Raw genomic sequence first — 11982 nt, forward strand, 5'->3', positions numbered from 1 at the left:
AAAACACCCATTTTAGACCTATCACAATCACAGCCGACAGTCTTTTAACGAGCCTCCATGTCTTAGGTGTTGTTTGTTTTTCTGAAGCCAAAATGTCTGCAGTCTGCGGACCACATCTGCAAGTCTCTGCAACAGATGATGTGGACCAAATGTCTACAGTCTGTAATAAGAAGTCTGTTTGTTTTTTTACGTCTGCAGGCTGCTGAAAAATAAATTGAAGTTTAATTAAACTAATTTTACAACATTTTATTTGAGTTTTACAGCATCTAATAATTATTTCATCATAATAGATAAGAAAATGTTACAAGAAACAAATCATCTATAAACAATATTTATAATATATAATAGTAAAAAACTACAACAAACAAAATGATATAATATCAATATTTTTACAATGAAAGAACTTTAAAAATCCATCCTCTTGATCTTCTTCTCTGAAAGAGAAATGCAACTACAACATTTAGCACAATATGGTCATTTGATCGTCATTAACAAAGTCTAGTTTCTTGCTTGAGCATTGAGCAATCTTTATAATCAATCTATGTGCTTTGAATTCATTTGTTATCATTGTCATTGACATGTAACATAACACAAACACCACGACTTGATTCAAAAAGAGGCTCTTATCTTGCTTTCACAAAGAACTTGAGTTGAAATAAATAATCTACTAATAATTTCAGAAGTGGTATTCCGTTCTTTATACACTTATATATATATATATATATATATATATATATATATATATATATATATATATATATTGCTTGAGTTTTTGCAAACACCAGGATGTGTTAAAGATGCATCAGCCCCTGTTCTTGATCCAATAAAACTTTTGATTTCTTTGAGGACTTTTATCGAACACTTGGTGTGCAATATGAAATCATCACCTCTATATGAACCTGATTATTAGAAGGATTTCATATACCCAAACCAAGCAATTCAGATGAGCAAAAAACAAAATTAGAAGGATTCCACATGCCCAAAATCACGTGATTATTATTCAATCAGATTAGATGTTGAAAGAAATTGACATCTGATTTTAGGGAAGAACAGATTTTCGTACCTGTGGATGAATCCGGCAGTGGACGAAGGAGGAGGCAAGCATCGCCGGTATTATGTTGTGTATGGTGGACAGTCATTATGGTGGTCGGTCGGAAGGGGGAGAACGATCGGTGGAGGAACGATGGGTAGTGAGGAGATATGGAGGCGCTATGAGAAAAGAACGTATTCAGTTTTTTTTTCTTTTTTTGAGTTGTGAAGATGTTAGAAGACATTGGGTCATGTCTGTGCCAAGAAGACTTCGCGCAGACGTTTTTAGGTCTGTGCACTTCCAAAAAACAAACAGTCTGTAAAAGCATATGTCTGCGCGTGGTCTGCGAGGCGCAGACAGAAGTGATCACGCAGATCTGCAGACAAAAAACAAACAGCCCCTTATTCTTCATAATGGAGTCAATTTCCTCCTCCATTGATTTTACCCACCTAGGGTTTTTCACCGCTTCCAAGAAGCTAGTTGGTTCATCTTCATTCATTGATAAGAAAAGAAAATGATCTTCAATAAATAAATTGACAACATAATCATCAAACCTTCTTGGTCGCTGAATCTGCCTTAACGAACACCTTAATTGTTCGTTATTAACCTCATCGTCAACCTGCGACTCGTTATTGACCTCATCGTCAACTTGCGGCTCGTGAACTATATTATAAGGATCTCCATGATTAGCATCCTCTTCATGCCGATTCTCGTTTTGGTTTAAGTCACCCATAATAGGCCCTACTCCAGTGTCTACGATCATTTCCCATTGGACCCAAAATGTTCCAGGCCTCAGCTCGTCTTCTAGCTCACTATTCCAAGCCCAAGTGGCCTTCTCATCATAGACGACGTCTCGAGATATAATTATTTTTCTGGTAGATGGATCAAATAATCTGTATGCCTTGGACCCTGGCTCCAACCCAAAGTAGACTAATTTCTTTGATCTATCATCCAACTTTTTTAAGTTTGGACCCAATACTTTGGCATATGCTATACAACCAAAAACCCGAAGGTGTTCAATGTTGGATTTTCGTCCAAAATATCTTTCGTAGGGTGTTGTATCAGAAAAGGTCTTTGTGGTATTCCTGTTGATGATATATGATGCATGTCTCACAGCTTCACCCCAACAATAATTCGGTACCTGTGTTGCCTTCATCAAACTTCGTGTCATCTCAAGAAGGGTGCGATTTCTTCTCTCAACCACCCCGTTCTGTTGCGGTGTATATGGTGTTGTAAGGTGCTTCATCATACCATGGCTATCACATAGACTATTAAAATCTTGAGATGTAAATTCACCACCACGATCTTTCCTTAGCGTTTTACCGAATTACCCGTTTCCTTCTCAAATTTAAGCATAAAAGTTTTAAAGAAAGACAATGCATCACTTTTTTCTTTTAATAAATAACTCCACATAAACCTCGAGAAAGTCATCTATTATAACGAAAATATATATGTTTCCACCCATTATGGGAGGTTTTATAGGCCCACACAAGTCACCATGAATTAGCTCTAACGTTCGTTTTGCTCGAAACTGCGAATTCTTCGGAATAGAACTCCAAGAGTGTTTTCCTACTAAGCAAGATTCACATACCTTGTTTGACCCGCTGACTTTAGGTAGACCATTTACCGTCTTCTTTTTTGCCATCGATGTTAGCATTCCAAAGTTTACATGGCCAAGTCTTGCATGCCAAAGCCACTCAACGTCATCCAAGCTCCCATGGAAGCATACAGGTTTCCCAATAGCAATATGAGTCTTATACAAACGGTTAACTGACCTCTTCGCCTTGAGCAATAATGTGTTTGTATTATCATACAAGCATAAGTATTCACCCTTCATGCTAACTTCACAGCTACACTCTGTTTCCTGCCCTAGGCTAATAATGTTTGTCTTTAAATCGGGAATAAAGTACACATCAGTTAAAAGCTTTTGCCTACCTTCACGACTTTCAAATAATACCGAACCTTTTCCACAAATCTCAACATATGAATTATCACCAAACCGAACCCTACCTCCTATTCGAGTATTTATCTCACTGAAGTAAGAGCGATTACCACTCATGTGATTGCTTGATCCATTATCAAGGTACCAAACGTCATTGTCACCCGTTTGTGAGTATCTTGATGGAATTACTACAGCCTCATTTAACAGCACAATTCTGAACAATGTTTCTGCCATGAATACCATCGGATCTTGCTCATCAACTTCACCGAGATTAACATCTTATTGTTTGACCTTACGTTCCGGATAACGATTAGCGAAGTGTCCAAATTTATCACACCGATAACATTGGACTTTTGAGTGATCTTTCGCTTTACCTTTTATCTTTTCAGATTCACCACTGGCTGAATTCGATGACAGGTTCTGTTGGTGAGTTGTCCCGTTATTATTCCTACTTCCACGACCCCGTCTACCGCCTTTACCCTTCCTCTGATTAGACTCATTGTTCCGCGATGACGACACATATTTGTTGAGTAGGAGTTTGCCTTGATCAATGTTTTGAGAGTCATCACGGGTCCTCTCTTCGTATGCCTTCAGCCTTCCAACGACATCTTCAAACCCAACTGACCCAAGGTCTAAGATTTGCTCTATAAAAGCAACTATGTGGATGAATCTTCTTGGTAAGCTTGTTAGAAATTTTTTAACCATCTTCTTTTCATCAATCGTTTCCCCAAGAGAAGATGATTTAGACGCTATACCTGAAAGTTGGCTCACATATTCATCAATTGTAGCCGACTCCTTCATTCTTAATATTGTCAAACTCGGTAATTAGGGTTTGCAATCTAGCCTCCCTCACCCTGTCCGCACCCAGGTTACGGATTTTTATGGCATCCTAAATTTCTTTTGTCATATCCATCATTCCAACTTGTAAAATAAGATCTTCAGGTATCGCCTGGAAGATCACGGCAATAGCAACGTTATTCTTCTTTGGATCAATCTCAATAGCAACGTTATCCTTCTTTGGATCATTCGCTCCCGGATCTATGACATCCCACACCTGATGAACATTCAATATCACTTTCATGCGAATTTCCCACACTGTATAACCCGTTGCATTCAACATTAGTACTTGAAACAAGAAAGACGTTCCTTTGTCGCTTCCCCCTGGACCAAAAGACGATGGTGTATCTCCTTCCACCATGTCTTCCTTTCAACCAGGCTCTGATACCAAATCAAAGCAAAACAAGATCTAACCAAACACACAATGGTTATTATTGAGAAAAACTAAAGCACAAAAAACTCAATTGGTTTACGCTTGATATCACAGCTCGATAACATAGCATGTATATATATAGAATACAAGACATAACAAACTTGCATCTATTTAGGATCCTAGCATCAATCCTTATCAGGATCTAATTTTTCAACCCACAAAACTAGATAACTCCTATTATACCTCTTCGTATATAGGAAAATTCAGAAATTTCCAACATAATAGGCATAGGAAATACAAATTGATCTTCGAGTTTATTTTCTTTGTTTTCTTTCACCTGCGATCCTTTGACTTTGGATGTCAGACTTGTATTACCTAATCTTCATTTAGTATATATCAATTTATACTTATAATACCTGTCCTTTTCTATTATTGTGTTGAAACATACTTATCTAATAATGTCTTTTAGGAATCATTTGAGAATACTCAGGGTCAAGATTATGGTCATGGAGATCTTGAAATGGGAACACAAAATAACTCGAATTCTGCAGAGTTAGGGTTGGATATTTTTTCAAGAAGGTGTGTTATCTACCTATACCCTTTTGATCCTACATGTCTAATTTCCTTATGTAAATCATAAAACTTATTGCATACTTCTTTTTTCTAGGTTCAATCCATCGAAAAACAATATGAAAAGCTGAATAAATTACTCAAAAAACTACAAGATGCTCATGAGGAATCCAAGGCTGTAACCAAAGTTGTTGCTATTAAAGGTTGTTCCTATTTCTATATGAATCATGAGTTCATGATCATTTGCTAATGTAAACAAGATATCAACCTTTTTAATTATTGATATAAATTTTAATTAAATGTTTATTATTTTCCAGCAATCAAGCAGCGTATGGAGAAAGATGTGGATGAAGTTTGAAAGATTGCTAGGTTTATTAAATCAAAAATTGAGGAACTTAACAAGGAGGTTAGTTTAATTTTTACAAACAACTTTTTGTTAATATATAATTCAATAATTCCTACTTTTTGTTATTTACTAGAACTTGGCAAGCAGACAGAGGCGTGGATGTGGAAAGGGAACTGAAGTTGACCGGTCAACTACACTGTCAGTTCTTACTCTTTACCCTAATTTTAATAAATAAATAAAAACATTCGATATTTAGTTTTAACCTTGATCTTTGTTTGCAGTTTTTTGAAGAAAAAGTTTAAAGACAAAATGTCTGGATTTCAAGTATTGCTTCTATATTCCATAGTTTTGATTCTTTTATATTGTTAATGGTTTTACTCAAATAATTTTGGTTAAAATGAATGTTTTTTTACTTTTTAGGCTCTAACATCAAGAACATCGTGAGGTGGTTGAGTTAATAAATTAACACATGTCTCTCAACCCATTTAAGAGTTTGAGTGTGAGGTCTTATTATTATTATTGTTATTATATTATATTCTACCCTATTCTTGTGTAAACTGAGAGCATTTTTTATTTTTGAAAAGCTATGAATGTGTTTGAGTGTACTTGTTCATTTGGAATTCACATTTTCTTTAATTCATGTTTTATTTGTTCATTTATTCATTTTGTTTGTTTCGTCAAAGTTGTTTATATGGTGAGATGTAATGAAAAATACGATTTTGTATCCAGTTTAATAAAATTACAATTATATTAATATTAATATGTAAATTATATAGTTAACGTTTACATCGAATAGGAAGGAAAGTATATTGATAACATTATAAATACTTTTTATGTGTATTTATTAAGCAAAAATATGAAAAAATATAGTCACGTTTTTTGTGTTTTCGTGCAAGATTTTCATCTTTTATTCTTCAAACAAATGACGTTTTCTGAAATCTTTTTTCAACTTATCTTTCTAATTGAACATAAATTTTTAATACGAAGATAGTTCATCAATTCCATTGTCGTCCAGCGGTTAGGATATCTGGCTTTCACCCAGGAGACCCGGGTTCGATTCCCGGCAATGGAATTTTTTTTTGCTTCGTTTTGGAAGCTATAGTGGGTCGATCAATTTGGATCCGCATCCAGATCCAAAGATATCCACTCTTAAAGGTCAAACTCGCTCATTATCTGATGAAGTTATTCAGCAACAACTCAACACTTGGAATCTTTAATCGATGTTTTTTGCACATCGATTTGAATTCATTCAACTAAGCTTAACTTTCATCACGAAAACGATCTTGCTCAATTGTTTGGTTCCTCATAACAGGTAAAAATTATGGTGTTTTGGTAGTTGTAAGTTCTTAATCCGACTCTTTTTTTCTATTTCTAGTTGTTACTACCTCAGTTTTGGATCCCTGCTTTCCTTCATTCTACAGCTCTGTTTACGGTTTTGCTGAGTTAAGGTTATGTTGGTGTGTGTTCTATGATTCGATTTACTTTCGTATTCCTTTTTCTCGTTTCACTTCTTCTTCCAGTAACCTAGGGCACATCAAATTCTCGCCTGTATCTATTAGATCATGTCCTGAAGAATTTCTTGATATATACTCTACATGTTTATTTGAATAAACTAAACATGTAAAACAATACTATTAGTTTCTGTTTGTTTATACTTATTAAAGGCTCTGTATCTACTCGACATGCAGGCAGGCATAGGCATTCTATCATGGGTTCATCACAGATGGAGAAGGAGGGTAAAAAAGAAACCCAACAAACACGAATCGAAATTGAAGATGAATCTTTTGAGATTAAGGTACTGTTCTTTGCTCGAGCTAGAGATCTAACTGGAATGACTGATATGAAAATGGAAGTGACATCTGGTACTAGTGCTGGTGATTGCTTAGATAAACTTATTGCAAAATTTCCTGGCTTGAAAGAGCTTCGTGGATGCATGGTTCTGGCTTTGAATGAGGAGTACACAACTGAATCTGCACTTGTTAAGAATAAAGATGAGTTAGCCATTATACCTCCTATAAGTGGAGGCTAGATAATAGAAATCCCATTTGTATATCCACAAATAAATTTTGATTTGCTTTTGTTTGATCATGTTTAATACAATGTTATATAATAATGATAATCTGTATTATTTATCCTTGTAAGCAAACTCTAAGAATTAAGGTTTCACACAAGAACTTTCCAAAAGTTGAAGATAGAAATCAAGAAATTGACTATGAATTATTTTTTTAGATAGATAATTGCAATAAATAGTAATGTACTTTCGATTATTTGTTTATTATTGCATCCTACTTTTATTCTTTGTATTAGAGCATTGCACTTTGAAAAGTCTACCAAATTATAGTAATGTCATCCGAATACAAAGTAATATCCATTATTATAACAAGAACAACAAAGTACAATGCTGTAATGTAGGTAAAACTTCAAAGTAGAATGCAAAAATGAAAAAGAAAATTTGAAAGTACAATGTTGGTATCCAATTGTAAAATACTCCAACATATCCGTATGTTGTTGATGAGTGGAAAAGTTTAATTGGTACTCACTCAATCCAGCTAATTTTATTTTTCAATTTGAAACCCATAAAATTGCTTACTTCAAGTTCAAGCCAGCTACATTCTTTTAGATGATCGTTGTTGGAGAAAAGATGAATCCATAAATTGAGGCCAAAAGGATACCCAAATATATGTGCATCTATCTTGAAATGTGGAGGAGGATGTGGTGATCTGAGTTGAAGGGTTGGTTACTCATATACAATGATTTTAAATAGGTTTCTGGGTGTCTTATGGTACTAAAAAAACCACAATATCATTGTAACATAACCTAAATACACAAAACATATTCCAAATTATATTCTTGAACCATTGTTGATTGTTAAATGCTCTCCAATAATAAGGATTAATGATCATTTACTAATTACTAACATCAATGTCATTTACTCATCTTCGACAAAACAACTACAATAATCATACAACACTCAAAAAGATTGAGAAAACATGTGTATCACAACAAAATGTAACTAATCTCTTGTAAGACAACATAATAAAGTATATATGCAAAACTTTATTTTTTGATCACAAACAAGATATTTAACCTTCTAACAAAACATGTAGAAAATGAAGATGTTACTACTACTACTCCTCATGCTCCCATCCTCCTAATCTCAACCCAGGATCATAGTTTGTGAAGAGTCGGAATTCATTCCCAAGCTTGCTGGAATGCTGTGGCCTAAATCCACATGGTCGCAACCCCAGGAGTTCACCTGCTCTTTCATGCTGCACTGCACCTGTACACATATATGATATAACAATCATCTTGTCAACAACAAGAATAAGCAATCAAATAATCAAGATATGGTCTGGACCTGTGAGTAAAAGCAAGAATGATTCTCCAGGTTGCTTAAGAAATCCAATCGTTTCAGAAACCTTTTCCAAGCACTCCTTGCTCTGTTTATCACAATTCACATTAAACATCACCAAAAAAATTGAGATGTGTAAATGCCTAAATTGCATGTAGTAATATGATATAAGTGAAATATTACTAGGTAAGGAGGATCTGCAATGATGATGCGGAATGAATGTTTCATTGTTGATGGGAGCTCTAACGGTTGATTGTAGTCATAGAAGGTGAATTCGTTTCCGTATTGCTTAAATCGGTTGTCATATTCGAGAAGTTGCACGGGTAAATCATGGTGCAGTTTCTAAAAACCAGATGACGAGAAGAATGATTAAGATCTTTCGTACAGAAACAGTAATTTTGGGAATTCGCTATGCATCATGACTCTAAATCAATCATATTGGAACTCAAAGATGTTCTTGCACTGTTAGACATGGTATGATAAATATAAACACGATATAGGCGTACTGTTTGAATATGTTAAGGTACCTTGAGATAAACGTAGAGAGTGGGGCAAGCAATGCAAGCAATGGAAGGGGGAGAATCCATGGACGTATACAGCGCGTTAACTTCTCTCGCAACCGTCTCAGCAGTTTCCCGGTCGTACCAAAACTGGCTTAGTCTCCAATCCTCCGTGACTAACGCCACCTCTTTCTCGTCTTCCGCTACTGTCGCTCCATCGTTGTTTGCGACAAGCAAGCCGTTCTGTTCAGATAGAAACTCTTTGAGAGCTGCTAGAGTATGAGAACTTAGCATCGGAGTGTCATCGTCGCCGGCGTCGGCGCCGGTGTTTTGGTCTATCACAGCATCCATTTTCTAGGGTTTGCTGACTTTCGAGTCGTTCAGTGTTTAAACACACTACTGTTGATGGCGGTTGAGTGATTTTCCAAAAACACCCCCTATTGATTTATGAATAACATTTACAACCTGCTAAGTTAAACCTTTATTATCAGGGAAATATGCATAAAAGTCCATATATTTTGGCTTTTTTGTCATTTATTACTATTATTGTTATTATTATTTGCAATTTAACCACTAGAAGCAGCTATTACTTGAAATTTGACTTAATTTTCAGGTAACCGCAAGCAATAACAGGTTGTGATGGTTAAGACTTGAGGTTAAAAATTATTATGCATAAAAAAAATACATATATTTTTGCATACCGACAAAAAAGTCATCATTGATACTTTGTTTACAATTTAACTATCAAAACTTTCTATTGTTTACGGTAATTTGAAAATTGAGTTAAATTGCAAATAATAGTCAGTTCTAGTGGTTAAATTGAAAAAAAAATAAAAATAAAATAATAGTCGGTTCTAGTGGTTAAATTGAAAAAAAAAAATAATAACCGGTTCTAGTGGTTGAGTTGCAACAACAACAACAACAACAAAAAAAAAAAAAAAAAAAAAAAAAAAAAAGATGACTTCTTGTCAATAGAGCAAAAAAACTAAAGACTTTTATGCATATTTTCCTTATTATTATAAATATTATTAGAGTAAATTACATGATTGGTCTTTGTGGTTTTTGGGTGTTTGTTTGATTCTTATTTTTTTTCCTAACTCATCAAGTATAATATTGTTTCGTTATAATTTTCTTCACTAACTAACATAAAATTACACTTCTTTTTCTAATTTATTTTAAATTTTTTTGTTATTAGTTTTACCTTTTATGATAAAGGAAATTGAAACGGGCTCACTCCACACCACCTTTCACTGCCTAACTCATTAAGCTCATTACTGAAACATGTTAGAATTTAGGGATTTCGAATAACAATGAGTTGAATAATTTATTGGATAGTGATTACAATACTTTATTAAATTTGTAATCCAAATCTTATTCATGGGGTTATACGAATGTAGACTTATGGGATAATCCAAAAAAACCAAACCAATTACATTTTTAATCTGATTCACAAAAACATAATACTTTGATTGTGTTGTTGTGTTCTTAGAGACAAAACCACAAATAATGATGCAGTTTTCGTGATCAATTTGTTTATCTGCAACAACAATCTTCCTTAAATGCATGAAAGATGAAGGTTGATGGCAGTTACAATGGAAAATTGGCGCCAATTTAATAATGACCCAATATATGGGTTTTTGTGGGAAAATACTTTTCTAGGACCATTTCCTATATAGAAGTTCGTTTTTTGTTTCGAGGGCTACCTATTGACCCTATCCGCCATCTCCCGCCAAGGGGTACTTCCCCTTGTAACCATGTCCCCCAGGGGTGCTACCCCTAGATCTGAACCGTTGAAAGTCCATAGTTGAGAATATGAAATGATATTCAAATGATGGTTTGAACCGAAGTCTTAATGATATAGGTTTGATTAGGAAGCACTTTACAACATGGGCTTGGCCTCTCCATCTTCATTGTTCACCTTTTTCGATCTGCATTGAAGAGGAAATATGAAGACATGATGGGCTACTTTTAGATGGTGACCGAAACTTAATTTTGACAATCTCGTGGTTTTTGCTAATATCGATATCGGATGGTGACCATATTTGGCGGGTTTTGATTATCTTGTTGAGTTTTGCAAAAGAGTGATTAAACCTCTGTTCTTTGTTTTCCACTCTATTTGGTGGTTATATATATATATATATATATATATATATATATATATATATACACACACACACATTGTAACGTCCCAAAAATAAGGTCCAAAAATTTCATTTTCAAATCATTATCAAACCATAGCTTTCAAACCATAAACGTAAGTCGTAACATCAAATCAGATTATTAATTCAAAACATATTCATCTTATCAGAGTAAAACATCTCAAGCTAAATAAACAATGGTGTGTGCCATGCGATCACCCCGAGCTCTTCCCTCCGCTACCGGAAGTACCTGAAACCAAAACTGAAAACCATAAGCACGAAACTTAGTGAGTTCCCCAACCTACCACATACCATACATAATCACATACTGCAAGCACTGTACCTCGCCCGCTACATCGGGCCCTGCCCGACCCCATGCCCCGCCTGGCTTCATGCCCCGCTCGGTATACATATATGTTTCTCTTAGGCCCCGCCTGTCTCTGGGTCCCGCCCGCTAAACATATACAAGCATATAAATAATTCATAACACATAAGCTAACTTAGTCTACTATATTCTGGTACTAAGGCCTCGCCTATCTTGGGCCTCGCCTCTGTCCTGCTATTGACGAGTCATGAAACCCTGTCCATGCTCCTGCTGTTAGTGAGATACGAGCCCCCGCCCACACTCACTCCTCTCTTATCTCGGGTCTCACCCCTGCTCTGCTACTAATAAGATATGAAACGTCGTCCATACTCTGCTAAGGATGAGATACGGGGCATCGCCCACACTCACCTCCCAACCAGACACATACAAGTATCACACAGAAAATAAGTATAATTTAACATGCAAACATTCCTCGGGCACCCGCCCGACATCGGACCTTGGTCCGGAATTACATACTAGCATACAATGCCTAGGGCTAACCCCCGGGTCTTCTTACTCATAACTACATG

The 11982-nt window shown here is 35.4% G+C and overlaps 2 protein-coding genes, 1 non-coding gene and 1 pseudogene across 3 annotated transcripts; 3 read left to right on the plus strand and 1 right to left on the minus strand.

Moving 5' to 3' along the window:
- Nucleotides 1–4168: 4168 nt before the first annotated feature.
- LOC122195162 (syntaxin-132-like) lies at nt 4169–5542 on the plus strand (annotated as a pseudogene).
- A 556-nt stretch (nt 5543–6098) lies between these two features.
- TRNAE-UUC (transfer RNA glutamic acid (anticodon UUC)) lies at nt 6099–6170 on the plus strand. The gene has a single exon. It is a non-coding gene; the product is annotated as a tRNA-Glu (tRNA).
- An 82-nt stretch (nt 6171–6252) lies between these two features.
- Nucleotides 6253–7230, plus strand: LOC111916604 (molybdopterin synthase sulfur carrier subunit). Its single transcript, XM_023912271.3, has 2 exons — nt 6253–6410; nt 6787–7230. Exon 2 carries the CDS (start codon nt 6807–6809, stop codon nt 7125–7127), a length of 321 nt encoding a protein of 106 aa, XP_023768039.1. The 5' UTR covers nt 6253–6410; nt 6787–6806; the 3' UTR covers nt 7128–7230.
- An 806-nt stretch (nt 7231–8036) lies between these two features.
- LOC111916605 (uncharacterized) lies at nt 8037–9333 on the minus strand. Its single transcript, XM_023912274.3, has 4 exons — nt 8978–9333; nt 8634–8792; nt 8457–8538; nt 8037–8378 (listed from the first exon to the last, which is right to left on the minus strand). The coding sequence occupies exons 1-4, from the start codon at nt 9299–9301 to the stop codon at nt 8227–8229; spliced, it is 717 nt and encodes a 238-aa protein (XP_023768042.1). The 5' UTR covers nt 9302–9333; the 3' UTR covers nt 8037–8226.
- Between the last annotated feature and the right edge of the window lie 2649 nt (nt 9334–11982).

This window comes from Lactuca sativa, chromosome 1, assembly GCF_002870075.4.
Source record: "Lactuca sativa cultivar Salinas chromosome 1, Lsat_Salinas_v11, whole genome shotgun sequence".
NCBI classification, from domain to species: domain Eukaryota; kingdom Viridiplantae; phylum Streptophyta; class Magnoliopsida; order Asterales; family Asteraceae; genus Lactuca; species Lactuca sativa.

What these genes read in the sequence shown, in the direction of transcription:
- LOC111916604 (XM_023912271.3), top strand. Translation starts at nt 6,807, where the DNA reads ATGGGTTCATCACAGATGGAGAAGGAGGGTAAAAAAGAAACCCAACAA.
- LOC111916605 (XM_023912274.3), bottom strand. Translation starts at nt 9,301, where the DNA reads ATGGATGCTGTGATAGACCAAAACACCGGCGCCGACGCCGGCGACGAT. An exon ending in TTGCAGATCCTCCTTACCTA is followed by an intron (nt 8,539 to 8,633) that starts GTAATATTTCAC and finishes TGTGATAAACAG; the next exon opens with AGCAAGGAGTGCTTGGAAAA. An exon ending in ATTCTTGCTTTTACTCACAG is followed by an intron (nt 8,379 to 8,456) that starts GTCCAGACCATA and finishes ATATGTGTACAG; the next exon opens with GTGCAGTGCAGCATGAAAGA.